Source organism: Oryzias latipes, chromosome 4 (assembly GCF_053564925.1).
Source record: "Oryzias latipes strain Hd-rR chromosome 4, Olatipes_Hd-rR_3.1".
Lineage (NCBI taxonomy): Eukaryota > Metazoa > Chordata > Actinopteri > Beloniformes > Adrianichthyidae > Oryzias > Oryzias latipes.
In genome coordinates this window covers 16,572,583-16,591,475 of record NC_136240.1, presented here as the reverse complement: position 1 = coordinate 16,591,475, position 18,893 = coordinate 16,572,583, and the positions used below count along the sequence as shown (strand labels likewise).

The 18,893-nt window shown below is 39.8% G+C and overlaps 1 protein-coding gene across 1 annotated transcript; it reads right to left on the bottom strand.

The window, feature by feature from the left end:
• Window positions 1–13,437: 13,437 nt before the first annotated feature.
• Window positions 13,438–18,670, bottom strand: LOC105358629 (interferon-induced protein 44-like). Its single transcript, XM_023954260.2, has 8 exons — window positions 18,547–18,670; window positions 17,057–17,577; window positions 14,999–15,047; window positions 14,701–14,896; window positions 14,462–14,614; window positions 14,200–14,371; window positions 14,029–14,129; window positions 13,438–13,945 (listed from the first exon to the last, which is right to left on the bottom strand). The coding sequence occupies exons 2-8, from the start codon at window positions 17,526–17,528 to the stop codon at window positions 13,751–13,753; spliced, it is 1,338 nt and encodes a 445-aa protein (XP_023810028.1). The 5' UTR covers window positions 17,529–17,577; window positions 18,547–18,670; the 3' UTR covers window positions 13,438–13,750.
• Window positions 18,671–18,893: the final 223 nt, after the last annotated feature.

Here is an 18,893-nt window from a genome sequence, read left to right as displayed (position 1 = left end):
AGATACAGTTCCAGAACATATGTCCTAGAGAGGCTGGACTTTGTTAACATCTTAGACATGAAGGACTGACATCGGGGTAGATCCTAGAAAGTCTTTCATTTGAATAATGAAGACGGTGTAACACTCTAAATTGAATAAGACGGTGTCTAATACAAATAGAACAGGTGTGGATCCGTTCCAAGCAGAGTTGCCATGATGTTTCTGAAAATGTAACCTCAAGATCTTTTTCCCATGCCAGCCTGGTCTTGTTCAATGAAAGTGGTTTAATACCCTGGATCTTGTTGTAAATTTTAGATATGTTGCCCTTTGTATGAGGGTTTAAAGCAAGGAAGTCGTCTATGGTGTCAATGTGGTAGGCTTCTGAGGGATCAAAGTATTTATTAACAAAACTTCTGAGTTGGAGGAATCTGAAAAAGTGGGATCTGGGAATATTGTATTTTTCATGTAGTGATTCAAAGGACATTAGATTTCTTTTGGAAAAAAGGTCCTTCCACATCTGGAATGCACCATCGATATGGGACGGTGGGAAAAGGGGAATATTAACTATGGGAGAAAAAGAGGAAAGACGAGTAAAGCTAAAGTGTTTTCTAAACTGAAACCAGATTTTTAGGGAATGTTTTAAAACTGGATTAAGAATCTGGGGATGTGAAATTATAGGGATTGGAGAACTCACAATTGAAACCAGACCAGCTGTTGACATGCTATTTACCTCCATTTTAGCCCAGGCTGGACCCTGGCTACTACCCCATGTGGAAATCCAATGTGGTATCTTACTAATGTTTGCCGCCCAGTAGTAAGATATTAAATTAGGTAAGCCCAGACCTCCGGCAGATGTTGGTATTTCCAGAAACATCTTTTTCATTCTTGGAACTTTTCTGCACCATATGAAAGATGAGATCATATTATCTATTTCTCTAAACATTGTCTTTGGTAAAAAGAAAGGGATCATTTGGAAAAAATATAAAAAACGGGGGAGGACAGACATTTTAATTATATTTACTCTCCCGGCTAAAGACATAGGTAATGAAGACCATCTTGTCAGATCTTCCTTGATTTGTTCTGACAAAATCTTTAAGTTGAGGAGGTAGAGGTCTTTGTAATTGTGTGTAATTTTAACACCAAGATAAGTAAATTCTTTAACTCTTTTAAAAGGAAAGGGGGTATAATCTATTGCTGCTGCCAATTCATTGATTGGAAAGAGATTACTTTTGGAGAAATTTATAGTGTAACCAGATATTTTACTATATGAGTTTAGTATGTTAAAAAATGCTGGGATTGATTGCTTGGGGTTAGATAAATATACTAAAAGATCATCTGCATACAAGGAGACTTTATGAATTTCATTATGTCTGAGGACTCCACTGATCCTGTCATCCATTCGTAGGGCAATGGCCAGAGGTTCTATGACCAAATTAAAAAGAAATGGTGATAAACAGCAGCCCTGCCTTGTTCCACGATACAGCTGGAAATAGTCAGACGATGTAGAATTAGTATATACTGAAGCCATGGGTGTAGAATAAATTGTTTTTATCCAGGAAATTACATTATGACCAAATCCAAACTTCTCTAGAGTGGTGAATAAAAATTCCCACTCTACCCGATCAAATGCTTTATCTGCATCTAGAGAGATGACAACTTCTGGCTGGTGCACGGAATGGGAAGTGTGCAGCATATTCAGCAGCCGACGCATATTATAGAATGATTGTCTACCGGGTATAAAGCCTGATTGATCTGGATTTATTATTTTAGGGATTACCGATTCAAAGCGACGAGCTAATACTTTAGTAAAAATTTTATAATCGCAGCACAGTAGACTGATGGGGCGGTACGAGCTACCAGTAGCGGTTTTAGGCACGGGCCATACGGGCGATCGCCCGGGGCGGAAAAATGACGGAGGGGCGGCGCCAGCGGCTCAGCCCTTGTAAAATACTTTATGCACCACTATTGGTTTTTTTATATCACAGAGTTTGTAACAGCCTGAAACCTGGCGGCGCCCCCGCCCCGCCCTGCGCTGCCTCCTGTCTTTGAGAAGTAGACGCAAATGTGTGTGAGAAGGAGAAGGGAGGGGGCGCGGGGTGAAGGGTGCAGGTTGAGAGGCGAGCACGGAGCGCAAAACGCATGCGCAAAACCTGGCTGGATCTTCTTCCAGGGGGGCGACGGTCACAGGCCAGGGCTCAGTGCTTGATGAAAAAATAAAAACTGCGGCCGCCATGTAGCGAATTGGCGCCCCTGGATGCAGCTGCACGCGCTCCTGCTGTAAATGTGTGTCGAGGGGGGGGGGGGGGGGGGGGCTTCGGGTATAAAAAAGGTATAAAAAATCATGCTTTTTTGGTTATTTTTGTGTGAAATGGGAAAATGGGAAAACAAAACAATGTTTTCACTAAGGTGACAGTTGGTTTAGTCGACAGACTTGATGCCTTTGTGAGGACATTTATGCTAAATGCAAAAACATCTGAAATATGAAGAAAAAAGGTCAAAGCTGGTGCCCAATTTAGAAAGAAAAGAAAAGAAGAAGAGGAAAAAAGAGACAAAGAAAAGGGTATTATCGCATAGCTAGATGCACGTTTTCTAAATTCGAATGCTATCTGCCCTCCAACAACAACAACGTTGCAGAGGAAAAATCTCTTGTTTGGTCTATCATGACCAAAACTGAAGTAGGCCCAAATATTGTAAATAACGTCATTTTTAAGATTTTCTTCTTAAATGTTTGCTCTGCCTTAACTTGTAACATTAGTTATGATTCGTGTGTCTGTCTGCTCTGCTTATCACAAAGTTTTTGTTGTGTTTTACTGTTGTATATTAGTTCATAATGTTAAATAAGCTGTGATGGTAGCATGCTGCTGCTGCTGCTGCTGCAACTGCTGCAGCTGCAGTTAGCTTTTCAAAACTCCAGTTGATCAAGTCATACCTGAGGTCACCAAAGTCTCAGGAGCAACTCACTAACCTGCTGTTGTTAATATCAATCATGCAGGGGGGGAGCAGATTTCATATGATGACGTTATTGACAAGCTTGCATAAAGGAAGGCCACAAAGGTTAGGTTTTAGTTAGTGTTTTCTGTTCTTAGTGCTGCAGTTACATTTATTCTAGTGTGTTATTAGTGTGACTTGTAGTTTATAATATTTATTTTAGATTATTTATTTGTGTTTGATTAAATATTTCCTAACTGTATTTTTGCCATGCTGATAGTCTTTTAATTTTTATGTTCCGATAACTGTTATAATGCAGTGCAGAATTCTGATAAACATCTTTTTTTTATATCAATTTCTTAGTTTCAGTTACAATAAATGGACAAAGTGACTCTATTGGGGGGCGCCAGAGGAGGGTCTCGCCCGGGGAGTAATTCAGGGTAGAACCGCCACTGCGAGCTACACTCACATGGATCCTTTCCTTTTTTGGGAAGAACAGTGATAATTGCCTGGTTCATAGTTTGTGGCAATTTTTAAACTGTTATTCATTTTGCAGCATCTTGTCCATTTTTACAGCAACTACAGCTGCTGTCAACTCCATCCTGGGAATGGTAACCATCTTGAGCTGTGCCACTCTTGACTTTCCCATCATGAATGCAGCAAACTTCTGATCATTTTCATTTGTCAGCAGCAGGTAAGATACTGCACCATAGCCGTTATTGCTGGCATCTGAAAAGTGGTGTAGCTGTGCTGTCTTGATCACACCAAAGCCTGTGGGTTTGATACACCTTTTGATGCAAAAAGATGACACCTTCTGCAATCCAGCCAACCACCTTTTCCATTTTTTTGCTTGTTCTTCTGACACTTCCTCATCCCAGGACCTTTTTTCTTTGCAGAGCTCTCTTAGAAGAATCTTGGCAGTTAGGATGAAAGGTGCCAAGAATCCCAAAGGATCATAAGCTGAACTTACAACTGACAGGACTCCTCTTCTAGTACATGGTTTCTGCTGTACATTGATCCTGAACTTAAACATGTCAGATTCTGTGCACCACTGTACGCCCAGCGCCCTTTATGTTGGTAACTCATTGTAGTCTAGAACGAGATCTTTAATTCCTGAAGCCCTTTCTTCTTCTGGGATTGACATTATGAGTGCTCTGGAGTTGCTTGCTCAAGTTAAATCCTCCACTGACGCACAATGCTCTCAAGTCCTTTGACAGTTTGATGGCCAGCTCATCGGATTACATTGAGCTCAGGCAGTCATCAACATAAAAGTTGTTCAAGATCGTTTCTACTGCCTCAGGTGTAGCCCGGTCTCTGCCATCTTCAGCTGTCTTTCTCAGCGCAAATGAGGCACAACTTGGAGAGGTAGTTGCTCCGAACAGATGCACATGCATTCTGTAGTCTGCTGGTTCTAAACTCAGGTCACCATCTAGCCACCACAGAAATCGCAACAGATCTTAATCTTTTTCCGGCACTTTCACTTGATAGCCCATGGAATTTATGTCTGCCATCATGCCCGTTGTATCCTTCCTGAATCTTGTCAGATCTCCTACAAGAGTATTTGGAAGGTTTGGGCCTTGAAGAAGTTGATTGTTTAACAATACTCCTTGATATAAGGCAGCACAGTCAAAGACAACTCTTTGTTTATTCTTTTTGGGGTGACAAACTCCATGATGGGGAATAAAACATACATCTCCTTGGCCTAGCTCTTCATCAGGTACTTTGGTGGCATATTTTTTGTACCACAAGTCTTTCATGAAGTTGTTATACTCACTGTGGAAGTCATGATCTCTTTGAAACTTCCTTTTAAGCCTTGTAAGTCGCTGTTCTGCTAAAGATCTGTTGACGGGCATTTCTTTGGCTTTGTCTTTCAACGGTAGTCCAATTTGGTATTGACCATTGACTAGTTGTACTGAACCTTTCACTGAATCCAGGAACTGATGGTCCTCTTGAGACATCTCAGACTTTTCATAATATCTCATTCAGGGAATTCTGCATTGTACAATTGAGTCAACAAATTTTCAATGCTGGCCACGGAAATGTGACCAACTGAATGGGTTGCCATACCATGGTGAGCTGCAGTAGTGGTTCTGAGTGGGCCATTGACAACCCATCCAAGGGCAGTTCTTGCTGCATACGGTCCATCACCTCTGCTGTTATCTGCTGAGGCTCCAAGGCTTTGTGGACATTCGTGCCAATAAGCAAACCAATATCTGCTTCGATGTGTGTGATACGAACTTCCTGGAGGTAGAGCCACTGATCCACGTCTGCCTGAAGAGGTATGTTACCCTTTTTGACTGGTATGCTTGGCTGGATAAACATTGGTGGGAGGTCCAAGTAGTTCTCCTCATCCAGGCCACACACTTCTAGATCTGTCAATACATGAGTGCTAACTTTCTCTTCAGCTACCATTGTAGTGAGTAGGAGCTCTGTCTTCCTTCTTAGCAGGTTAAGCTGGTGCATAACCTTGTTGGTACAAAAAGTAGCTGTGCTTCCTGGATCCAACAATGCGTAGAGATGTATTAATTTGTTACTTCTTTTGGATTTTAACTCGGTTCTATAGGTAGAATAGGTAGAATAGTTTCAATATTACCTCCCCCAGTTTCTCTACTGATTTTATTCTTGGCCTCAATAAGGGCGCTCGTCGCCTCTCTGTTCATGTCTGTGTTCGTAGCTGCATCTTGTTCTGTTAGGACTGAGAGATCCTTTGTTACATGCAAAATACTTGGGTGTTTTCCTGAACATTCTGTGCATTGGATCCTCCTGCGACAGTCCTTACTCCGATGACCTTGTGTAAGACAGCCAAAGCAGAGTCCTTTACTTATTAAAAATTTGATTCTGTCCTTTGCCGTTCGTTCTTTTATCTCCTCACAGACCTTTAAGGCATGGGTGCCTTTACAGAAAATGCAGGGGGCTTGAAAGGCATTGAGTGTTATAACTGCACCATGCTGCACCTGTTGAGTTTTTGGAGCTCCTGCTGAAGACACATGTGTAGCAAAGCTACTTTTAGGGCTACTTCTCTTGATGTTTATCTTTGGCTTCCGTCTTCCATCCATGCTAACATCCAAGATATCTCCAAAGAGCGGGTCGTTGATAATTGCTGGCATCTATGACATGAGCCACACAGTGGATCTTGTCTTTGAGTTCTGGATTCTTGTGGAAATCTTGAGCCTCTGATTGCAGTGGATCAGAGGGGTTGAACTGCATGTGTAAAAAGAAAGAATGAGTGGATAGTTCCAATCTGTTACAAGCAAAAGTTTTCAACAAATTCTAATCAAGTCCTTTACCTGATAACGGTCAGGTATGTGACTATTATCATACTATTATCATAAAGGACAAGGGGCAGAGATTTGCCTTCACGTCCAGGTGTCACGGAGTAGCTGCGAAACTGTCAGGTAGTTAGAATTAATATATGGATACATATGTTCTTGTAGCATTCTTCTCGTGATGGAGGACATACATAAAAAATTTAAGATCAAAACGGCATTTCTGAGTATTTCTTTATTCAATTCTTGTTAAATCAAGAACAGCTGAAAAGCCCAGAGAACTAACTCAAACAAGCCCACAACATTACAGTTATTACCTCTCTATGTAAGTGTAGCACTTTTGTCACAGGAAGCTACTTAAATGGTATAAATAAATAGATAAATGGCTAGGGATCATAAGATTCTAGTTCTCGACTCAAGGAGGGAGAGGCAGGAGACTTAAATTGGTTTATGGATTAGCACCATTTATTACACGTGCAGGAAATTTACAGTGACAGATAATGAGACAAAGAATGGCCATTCACACCTATATACACAGAAGCACTTCGGGAAAATCAACAATACTCAATGCTCTTATTGAGATAGGTTTTCAGAGAAAAGAGTCCAGCATCTCTTAACTGCACCACAGAAGAAAATATTAGACAAGACTCGCTCACAGTTCAGAGGATGCATTGGATTGTGCAACTCTGATGTCCATAGTGGCTCACGTAGACCGATGCTGTGAGGATAAGTCAAATCAGAGTTTACAGTGTAAATTTACGAGTTTACCCCTTGTAAATTTACAACTTTATATTTTGTAAATTTACTAGATTATAGTAGAAGTGAGCACACACAGTACAGCAGCAAGTGAACGCTGTGCAGCAGCAGAGCAGACCAACTAAACATAATTGAACAGGTAAGCTGAATGTTTATTGATAACCTTTTAAGTGTTTGGAAGCTCATTTGTTTTATTTACAATTTATTATATTATTATATTATATTATATTATTTATAGATTAGCGGCTTGGAGGATCTCTGCAGCCTGTTGATGAAGTGATCTGTTTCCCTGCAGCTTTCTACTTCAATCCTTTCTTCCTCCACCAAAGACAAGATCTCTAAGTTTGTGTGACGCTTCCGTCTGAGGAGGAGCACTTTTAAAGCATTTTCAGTGTTTTTATGCTAATATAACAGACTATTTTCATTCATCTAACCCCGGAAGGCTGGCTACATTAGCAACAATTTAAATTCAAGTTGCCAAAAAGTTCAGAATTTCTTTGCTTTTGAAAGCTATCCGCAAATAAAGCTTTACAAAATGCTCCACATCTTTCATCTTCAAGCTAGACTCTGATAAACAGAAAACTTTGGTGTTTTTTCTCCTTAATTTAGTAAATTTTTTCTTGTAAATTAAAAGTTATGACTTTTTTTTTCATAAATTAACGACTTTATAGTTGTAATTTTAAAAAAAAGTTATTTTTCGGAGCTATCATCCAGTCTGGGAAAGCTCTTTGTTTTGAAGAAAAACTGAGGAAATATGTATGATCGCTGTTTAAATGGCTCAAGAAGTCCTAAAGGAGGCAGAGCTGTCGGAAAATGTTACCATGCAGGAGTTCATCTTTTTAAAAACATTTTATTAATAAATATTTTATGTATTTGTTGTCGTGAAATGCCGCATTCTTTGACCAGTAAATGTTACTTTAATATTTATGACAATTAAGATGCCTTATGTAAAGATTTGACCATTTATTACTGCAGTTTAGATTAGATGTAAAGGATGAAGGTGTCTATTGTGGCCACTTTGTTTACATTGACCACTTGAATAGTAATTGTTTTAATTATTCTGCTAGTAATTATGTAACGTTTTAAACAATGATTAGTTGAGACAATTGTGTTGTGATATTGGGCTATATTAATAAAATTGAAATTGAAATATCCAAGTTTACACTGTCAGTGAAAGCACCGGGCCTGAAGCTCCCATCCTAGTCATTCTAATGGGTCCCTCATCTAAAATCCACAAGGAAAGGGTTAAAAGCCGAAGCGGAAGGTTTTTTTTACCTAAAACTGAAAGAAAAAGGAATTGAAGGTGAAAAAAAGATTTGAAAGGGAAAATTAAAAACAGACCATTTGAAAAAGGACAGTATCAAGGTTATATTCAACTTGCAGCAATTATCATTCACGTTTTCAAAGTCTGTTTTTGGTATGGTGTCATGCGATTATTTTTTTGGTGCTATTAATTAATCCTGACTTCTAATTAATGAATCTGATTTATCCATTTTTAATTGCAAACATTTTTAACTATATTGCTGTTGGAAAAATACCTCATATTGAGATATTTGTATCTAAATTGGTGACATTGTGGCGCAGTAAAAGATCATAACATAACTAAACAGTGGCTTTATAAAAGTTTTTTTTTATTATAAAAGACTTCCAATTTTACTTTTACACCACCAAGGGGTATTTTGTTTTCAATCTCAAACAACTAAAAATTAAAATACGTTAGGTTGTACTTCAGTTTTCAAACTTTTGGCCCCCATTTACCGCCATATTTAAGTTGGTTTGTTTTTCAAGCATGTGAGTGTGCACAAGTGTGCTTGTGAGTGTGCGATTGGGCAGTGCATTCACTTCCTTCCATAAAGTGTATCCAGAGGAACTGTTTTGAAGTTCATAGATGGTCACTCAAAATATTGATCTGATTAAGATTTCTCTGTTGTTCATTTACTGCAATTTGTTAATTGATCTAAAAAACATGGTTAGACAAAGCATGATTTCATTTTTGAAAGCATTCTTTGTTTGCAAATGTTTTCACACTTGCCTGAAATTTTTGGCATAGTGGTGTAAATATAAATTATTTTTAAGAACAATTATAATTATGTGTTTTACTGTTTTGGGGCAATAACTCACCAGTGTTGTCACGCTGGAAGATGAGGTTCCAGGTGTGGCCTGGCTGGTGATGTGACCTTTGAATATAGATTTGAAAGAATTGAAGAAACTGGATTTTCCAGCTCCGACTGGTCCAACAAGTAAAACCCAGGCTTCAGACATGGAACTGATCGAGGGTTTGTAGGATTCAATTCTCTCCATCAGCTTCTTCTTTTGCCTGCATAAAATAAAGAGCATGTACAGAATCTCGTTTAAAACTATTTTTATTCTTAAAGATTGGTTTGAAAATGAGTTTTTACATGCAACAGCTGTTTTATTATAGTTTGTTTACAATATTTCACAGATTTGAAACTGTCTGACAAGTGTTTAAACCACAAAAATGTTAAGCAGTTTTTTTAAGCTTTGGAATTTGAACAGTTTTTTACTCAGACTTCCAATTCACTGTCCTTCATGGGTTTTCAAATTGAAAGGATTCTATTAACCCTTCTGTTGTCTAAGATGACCCCACCCTTGCATGTAATTTCTACCATGACAAAGGTGGATAAGGTAGAAAGATTTCATGTAATCCATGGACACCAGTGAGGTTCAAAAATCATTGAAGAAAAAAGGTTCAGCGCACTGTCTAGTGGATCTAGATGACACAACTCCCAATGTTAAAGTGCCTAGGATACCACAAGGGTTACAAAGCCTGTCCTGGCTACTTACGATAAACCAAATTTTAAACTTGTGGGTTTTTTTTTTGTCAGAAGCTTGCTAATTGCGGTAGCCCTGAAGTGCAAATGACACCAACAAATCCCTTGACGCAAAAACTTTTAAAGACAATGAATATTAAAAAAGCAAAATAAATATGAAAAAAGGAACATTACAATTTAGAAATCAAAACGAATTTCCAGAAAATAAACAGTAACAACAACAAAAAAATGGAATATAAAAGTCATTTCCACAAAACAAAATGAAATGTTACTAATTTAAACCGGTGAAGGTAGGTACTATGAGACAATGCAGACTGGACAATGATATCCTGTACTACTTCATGCCAAACAACTTTGACCATTGTATTTCACTTCTTAACATTCTATTATGTGTTTTGGAATGTTTTTTTAACGTTCTGTTAAAAAAAGGCAAAGGGAGACAGCACTCACTTTTTTTCTTCTAATTTCAGTTTGTATGCATGCTTTAAGGTGATATGTTTGGAAACAAATTGTGGCTTATTGTGCACAGCTGGACATCAATTATAACTTCCAAACACTACTTAAGAGGAGCCACAAGAGGGAATTTTGTCTGACAGCCATTGTGTAACGTTGAAAACTGGAGTTAGTTGACATAACAGGCAGACAAGTGAGAGCCAAATAGGACTGGTTCAACAGAGGAGTCAACTAGTGAGCAGTGCGAAGAGACTGAAAGCCTACTAAATGACGAGCAAAAAAAGCTTGGGTGTGTCTGGGTGTTGGCGGGTGTGTGTGCGGCTTAGACCTTAACCCTCTCAGCCAAATAATCAACAAGACTGGCTATGGATACTGACTCAGAAATGGCGCCACCATCAGTCACCTCCTCTACATGGATGATATCAAGCTATATGCTAAGAGCGAGCGTGACATTGACTCCCTGATCCACACCACCAGGATCTACAGTACTGACATTGGGATGTCATTTGGGCTCGAGAAATGCAGCCGGATGGTGACAAAGAGAGGCAAGGTAGTCCACACAGGAGGGATCTCCCTCCCAGAAGGAACAATAGCAGACATTGAGGACATTTACAAATACCTTGGAATCCTGCAGGCAAATGGCAACCTGAAGCAGGCAACAAGAAAAGCTACAACAGCAAAAAATACCCCCAATGAGTATGGCAAGTCCTGAGAAGCCAGCTCAATATCAAGAACAAGACCCGGACAATAAACAGCTACGCACTGCCAGTTATCAGGTACCCTGCAGGAATAATAAGATCGCCAAAGGAAGAGATACAGACCACAGATGTCAAAAGACGAAAGCTCCTCACCATACATTGAGGGCTCCATCCCAAATCCAGCACCATACAGACTGTATGCCAGCCGCAAGGAAGGAGGCTGAGGACTAGTGAGCGTAGAAGCCACTATCCAGGATGAAACATCCAAGATCCATGAGTACATCAAGCTCAACGCCCCAACTGACAGTGTGCTCAGTGAATGTCTCAGGCAATGGGAGCAGAGGATACAGTGCTGGAGGACAGATCCTCATGGGAGGATAAACCCCTGCATGGGATGTACCACCGGACCATAACTGAAGTGGCTGATATCAAGAAGTCCTACCAATGGTTGGAAAGGTCTGGCCTAAAGGACAGCACTGAAGCACTCATCCTGGCAGCTGATCTGAATGTAAATACCCTAGAATTATATGAGGTTCCATTTGTGCCAAAAATATCAAAATGTGTTTTTGCGTCTACTGTTATGTCTTTGGTCCATTGTCTATGTCTACTGATCGTGTTTTTGCGTCCACTGTCTATGCTTTGGGCTCATTGTCTATGTCTATTGAACGAGTTCATTTTACATTGGTTCATGTCTATGTATTACTAAGCAATATCTTCTGCATGCCCATGATTCTTTGATTATTACTTTGTATTAACTTTGTGATGTATATGCTTGCTTTATCCTTAAACTTTATCTTTGTCATTGTCCTTATCCCATGTCGTCTAACTACGGCGTCAGGAAGATCCTTAGCAACCGTTGCTAGTGTCGTTTGCTACGTCATTTCACGTGTCGTCAGGAAGATCCTTAGCAACCGTTGCTAGTGTCGTTTGCTACGTCGTCTCGCCATGTCGTCAGGAAGATCCTTAGCAACCGTTGCTAGTGTCGTCTGCTACGTCGTTTCACGTGTCGTCAGGAAGATCCTTAGCAACCGTTGCTAGTGTCCTTTGCTACGTTCTTTCACCATGTCGTGTCCTTAGATCTTGCTGTATTTCAAATTTTGCAAAGGTCGTCAGAGAAGTCTTTTGTACGGTCGATAAATTGTTTCCCGTATTATCACGGAACAAAACACTTTAAAAAAAAAAAAACCTTTATTGACAATCCTGCAAACGCGCACTGCCAGAAAGGGGGGGGGGGGGGGGGGGTGCAGCGTACAACGGTTTCACGTTCCCGTTTAAAGTTATTTAGAGTATGGCTTTAATTTAATCTTGTGATGAAACTATTATTTCAAATTATTTTGAAAAATGACTGATCTTTATAAAATATGTTGTTACAAATCTGATGGATAAACGAGGATCAGACAGGCTAATAAGAGCCTTATGTGGTCCCGAGTGCGCCATCTCATGGTCACATAAATAGATTAAAAAGAAAAGCTCAAAAACCAGTCAGTTTTCGACTGTTATATTCATAATTAGTGACTCGACCCACTAAAATTTGAGAAGGTAACTCATCAAAGATATTTTAAAGGCCTCCTTGCAAGGCCCCCGTAAATCGTTCAGCGGCAAAAAAAATAAATATTGCCATGGACTAATGACTTGAGGGTTTATTTCTGAACAAATACATTAAATCAACACCAATGTGTTTGTAATTTTATTATTAATAAATCAACCACGTTTTTCATGATCAGAACAGAGCACATTCATAAATAGTCTTCGTAAAATGTTCATATTTATTATGTGTCATTCTCCGCGTTAAATAGAAGTAGTTCGCCTCCAGATCAGGTGGTGGCGGTAATGCGCCACTTTGTTTTCGTTTCAAGCGTTGTATGCATGCCCCCCCCCCCCCCCCTTTCTGGCGATACGCGTTTGAGGGAATATCAAAATCTTTTTCGTTCCGTGGTAGTACAGGAAAAAATTTACCGGCCTTACAAAGGACTTTTCTGACGACTTTGGCAAAATTTGAAAAACGAGAACATCTAACGACAAAACACGGGGAAACGTCGTAGCTAACGACAGTAGCAAACACCCTAGCTAACGACAGTAGCTAACGACAATAGCTATCGACAGTAGCTATCGACAGTAGCAACGGTTGCTAAGTCCTGACGACAAAGTGAGACGACCAAAGACATAGACAGTGGACACAAAAACAGATTTTTGGCACAAATGGAACCTCATAGAATTAAAGCTGCAGGTCTGCAAGTAAAGCATATGTTGTCCGTTTCATTTCAAATCCATTGTGGTGGTGTATAGAGCCAAATATGTTGGAAATGTGTCCCTGTCCCATTATTTATGGATCTGACTGTATAAATGTCTCTCTTCCATTATTTATACTGGATCTTTGACGGGAGATTCTGAGCGGTGAAACTGAAGACGGAAACGGCTTAGTGCAACATTTGATGCTGCTTTAAATTCAGTTCCAATCATGAAAATGTTTAATATGAAAGAGAAATATGTAAACATTTGAACATCAAATTTCATGAAAGGAACAAATAAATAAATGAAAATGAAGTAACAGAATGCAAGCTCTCATTTCCAGAAACATAGCGCTTTATTTTTGATTTTAATAACAGGCAGAAGATTCTGATTTATTTTTGTCAAACTTTAAAAGAAAAGGAGCACAGAATGACAATCAGCTTTGTGTACATAGTAACAATCAGACAACCACCAGGTTTTCTACTATTGTAATTTTCTAAGCTTTAGTCATTTTGACAAATTTGAAGCAACATAGTAGTTTGTAATTTAAATTTTCCAACAAACAGTTTTCATCCTGAAAGCATGAATACTGCTAATTTGTCTTGCACTTTGTGGGTTCTTCTACAACAAGGAATGATGTGAGTGATGTTTATTTCACGTTTGTGACACTGCTCAGCTGATCACCGAGTTCATCAAAGAAGTTATCCACAAAGCGAAGCATCTGAACGGCTGCACTGAGCAGCAGGATGTCGATGCCCGTTTCTAATTCCAGCTCCTGACTGTAGTTCTTCACTGGAATGATGCAGGACAAAGGTACACCGACCCGAGTGCCGGCCTCCTGCACCTGGATCACATGATGACAGGACTATCAGTGACTCTTAGAACTGGGAGTACATTTTAATATTGATAATTTCGAAAAATCCTTACCACATCTCTAATGTAGCTGCTTCTGTAGACATTTCTGATATCTTCTCTCACCAAAGAGCAAACTTCATCTACTTTAGTGAGCAACACCAGCTGAGGGATCTCTGAAAACCAGCAGAAATGTCACCAAAAGAAAATTGTTCTACATGAGAAACAGAGCCAAACCCTTCTTACCCATCAAGTTGACCTTCCTACGGATAGTTTTCAGCTTTTCCTCCATCTTTGTGGACATGATGGAGATCTTGCTGGCGTCCAGGACATAAGTCACACAGTGGATCTTGTCTTTTAGACCTGGACTCTTGCAGAAACCATGAGCCTCTGATTGCAGAGGAACAGAGGGGTTGAACTGCATGTGTCAAGAGAATTACAGAGTAACTTGGTTATTGCTAAACAAACACTTCAGTTGGCTTTCTCAACAGAAGTAGATCGTGTGTACCTGGTAACGGTCAGGCAGATGACCTTTAAGAATATTGCTGATGTCGTCTATGTCAAGTCCTGCTCCCACGTTTTCCTCCAGTCCCATGGTGTCACACAGGATGAGTGGCAGAGGTTTGCCTTCTCTTCCAGCCTTCACGGTGTATGTTCGAAACTGTTGAGCACGCAAAAAGTAAGGTAAAAATAAAACATAAATGGATGGAACAAAAGTAACTTCTTTTTATACCTTTAGTCTCTCACCTGTGTCGTCAGACTGGTGGAGCAGCTTCCAGATATGGCCTGACTGGTGACATGACCTCTAAAAATGGAGTTGATGGAATTGAAAAAGCTGGACTTTCCAGCTCCAACTGGTCCAATGAGTAAAACCCGAGCCTGGGTCACTGAGCTGTTCAAAGGTCTGTAGGTTCGAATGCTCTCCATCAGCTCAGACTTTCTCCTGTACACACATGCAAGAAGCTTTTTTAAAAAGGTAGGTTTTTGTTGTTATTACCAAATGTGTAGCACTCAGCTACAGCTGTTTGTATTGATTTTTTCTTACTCAGACTCCCAGATTGCAACTCTCCAAGGTTTCTCCAATTCAACGGTCTCTAGTAAAGCACAGTAATATTTATGATTAATGAAAATGTCAAATATTAACACGTTTCAAAAACACAACATTGGATCACATAACAGCATTTCAATCCATTTGAGCTAAGGACCATAAATTGATTCTTATAATCTTCTGCTCTTTTGTTTTCTCATCAGTGTTAAACCACTCAGTCTGTCAGGAGTCAGAGCTCTGTCTCCCCCTCTTGTCACCGGTGAGAGCCATGCCCGGACTATTGACTCACTACATCTCCCAGTAGCCTCAGTGCATAGTCCCTGGATGCCACTCGCCTGATTCCCATTGACAATCATCCACTTGAGCCTTAAGCAGTGCAGCGAGCCTCGCTCAGTGCCAGGTTTGTGCCGTAATGCCTGCATTACTAAACTTTATTATTCTGATCTGACATTCTATTTCCTGACCCTGTTTCTGCCCCGACCCAAGCCTGAACTACGTTATCCAAAGTCTGCATAATGAAAGCAGAATAAGATGAGTACACTTAACCCACAACAACAGCACAGACAGATGTTGGTTCTGGGGAAGAACAGAGCACTTCAATGTAAAGTCTTACTATTTTCATTTAAATGCACAAATGACTTACGTATTGAGTATAGTATTACTAAAACTGTATTAGGATTGCTTTGCGCTACGTTACAACAAAAACTCATATGCTATAGCAGGGGTCGGGAACCTATGGCTCGCGAGCCATATATGGCTCTTTTGATGGTCACATGTGGCTCGCAGACAAATCTTTAATTATACTTTTTTTTCATTAGACCAGTCCTTCTCGGGCGCGATGGGATGCCAGAAGCGCGCAGTCGTAGCGGTGCTTAGAGAGAAAAATCTGCGCCAGCGCTATCAGTTTACTATTATCTATTATTTCACAGAGTTTGTACCACCTGGAAACCTGTGAATTGCCGTGCCTAAAACTGCGCCCTCCCGTCTCTGAGAAAGAGTGCGCAGATGCGGGGACGGGATGTTAGAGGGAGAAAGCAGAGGGTGGGGGTGAGGTGTTGTGGGGACAGGCAGCAGGTGAATCGCGCAGGGATTGTAAAAACGTAAAACCTGCTGCCCGTCACTCACTGTAGCGTGTGAGTGTGTGTTTGGCTCCATGTCTGCATGTGAGCAGTCTGTCTCACATCTACAGAACATTCAGACCTAAGATCACGTTTAAAGTCTCAACGCCTGCATGAAGCAGAAACTCACCACGTATCAACCAGACTAAACCATCAGCAGAACCACCACGAGAAATAATACTCATCATTTATTAGCAACAGCATAACAATGTTATTAAAAAGAATCCACAGACTTATTGTCCTTTAAAAATGTTGAAATTAAATAAAATGCACACATTCATTTGTATTTTTAGTTTTAAACATATTGTCGCGGACTGAGCGGCTGTTGGGCCGCGTTGAAAGTTCTGAAGTTCATTGAACGCATCTGATTGGCTCTCAGTTCTGTCGCTCAGCCTGTTATTAGGTAGTTTGGACCAATGGTGTTCAGCCATGGGCCAAATAAGGGAAATGGGAGGGCTGGAGCAGGAGGGGGGGAATATAAAGTTGTCGTCTCAGCGGGAGACATTCAGAAGTTGCTGAACTAATTGTACGGCGTTTGTCGCGGTCTGCAGTAACCAGAATAAAGAACCTTAAAAGAGGTTAAGTCTCCGTGCCTCCGTGTGGGAAAGGGACGCTACATTATTGTATGGCTCTTTCGAAATTACATTTCAAAATATGTGGCGTTTATGGCTCTCTTGGCCAAAAAGGTTCCCGACCCCTGTGCTATAGTAACACATTACTATAGTAATGAAATACTCCCTAACACTGGTTCTGTTGTCTTTATTACTATTGGAATCTACTCCGAAGAAGTTAACCCAGTTTGAATATCAAGCTCCTCCTCTGGTTGTCACAAAAACAAGATGGTTAAAATGTGTCTGTCAGCAGGGAGGTCTGCATTTGCTGCAGAAAAGCACTTTTTTTTTAGCTTTTGATCAAAAACCAGGTGTGTTGGACTTACCTTCCACTTGGTAAACTTCACACTCGGTCATGGTGAGGTCGTTGCCGTGCAGCTCTGCAGCATTAAAGTTATAATAGTTTCCAGGACTGCTGTACAATGTTGGTTGGTTTCCATAGGCAAGAACTAATGCTTCTCCAAAATAAGGACCACAGGTGCTGACCATTTTCACTGCATATGGAGCATTGCTGACTGGATATTTGTTGAGCTTTTCTCCACTGAAGGAGAACAGAAAGGCCTGGTTATCATTCACATACTGTCCAGACTGACTGAACGGTTGACTGGTGTAGCCTCCAAACACAAATCCAGAGTTGTTGTAGCCCACAGACACAGTGGGTGACTTGTTGTCACAGTATTGGTGGAAAGCTGCTCCAGGGAAACCATGGATGCTGGCTTTGTAGAGCAAATTCAGTTTGACTTTTCCCAGCTGAGAGCAGATCGCTTTCTGCTGCGTCTTGGTGAGCTTGGAGTTCATCTGGACTGAGGATGCTGCTAATCCTTAGAATCTTGATAATGACCGGATGCTTAATTTGGGGGGGGGGGGGGGGATACAGGAAAGAAGGATTAGCCTCCTTATTAAATAAATCACACCATTTTGTAAAACACCTTTAAATATACTCAAATCACACTGTCTTTGTTATTTGACAAAAACAAAAAAAATAACATTTTGATTTGTGGAAAAACTGAAACCAACTAGTTTTTACTAGTTTTCCTGTAACACTTCAACTGTATTGTAAGTTTTTTCTAGCACAAGTTTATCAACAAACAAAATCTCACTATTTGCCGTGGTTCGCACACGTCCATCCATTCTGAAGTTCAATACTACATCATGGTTTTGATGAAGTTCAAATATACATTTTTATTTTTCTATTCCTCTGAGTTTATTATTTTTTGTAAATAATAATAATAATAATAATAATAATAATAATAACATTTAGTTGTAAAGTATGGAAGCGATTCTGTAGCATAAATAAAAAGTCCATTCTAATCCATTTTAAATGTCAAATTAGACATTTCTAAATGAATTATGCAACACATTTACCAGAGAACGTCTTGAAAATGAAATGTCAAATACCATTTTCATTTTAATTTTAACTAAGTGACAGAATAAGCTGTGTTGAGGAAGGAAATGAAAAAGCATTTGGGTGGATTGCTTTTCCATTTTATTTTTGAGTCAAAAAATGCAGCTTCATTTTGAAAATGAAAAAGCATTTCTGGTTTTGACGTTGCTTTTTATTTATGCTACAGAATCGCTTCCACAGTAAAGGCTGAGAGGTGGAGATTTCTGTTCTCTGTTGGAAGATAAGTTTCGATTCCCTCATACTTTGAAAAGCCACACCTATAGTGCTCTCTTTACTCTGCTGCCGATTGACAAACAGGTTTATGTCTCCACTTAGGGGGGAAAAGCATAAAAGAAAAGTTAAAGAAGACAAATGAGAATTAAAAAAACAATGTTTAAACATATATCATTTACTGAATAAGTCGAGTCTTACCGTCTTCCTTTACTAAATCTGCGCGGAGATGGAAAGCTGACAGACAGCTAGAAGATTGAAGTAAAAGTGAACTGGAAGACTGGAGAAACCTCTGGCTGCGGTCTGCAGACTTTAGGCACGTCTCAACGTGGGTGACGTTGAACGCCTTTAACTCCGCCCGCTGTATGTGATTCTTCTTCATCGCCGTGATTGCCTTATTTCACTTACTACTATTTATACTTACATAAGTTTCCACTTGCAATATTGCCACTTACCGGATTCGGGAGTGTATGTTGGAATGATTATATTATGGCTCGCCATTTACATTTCAGGAAAAGATTTGTTATTTTGATTTTAAGATATGTATG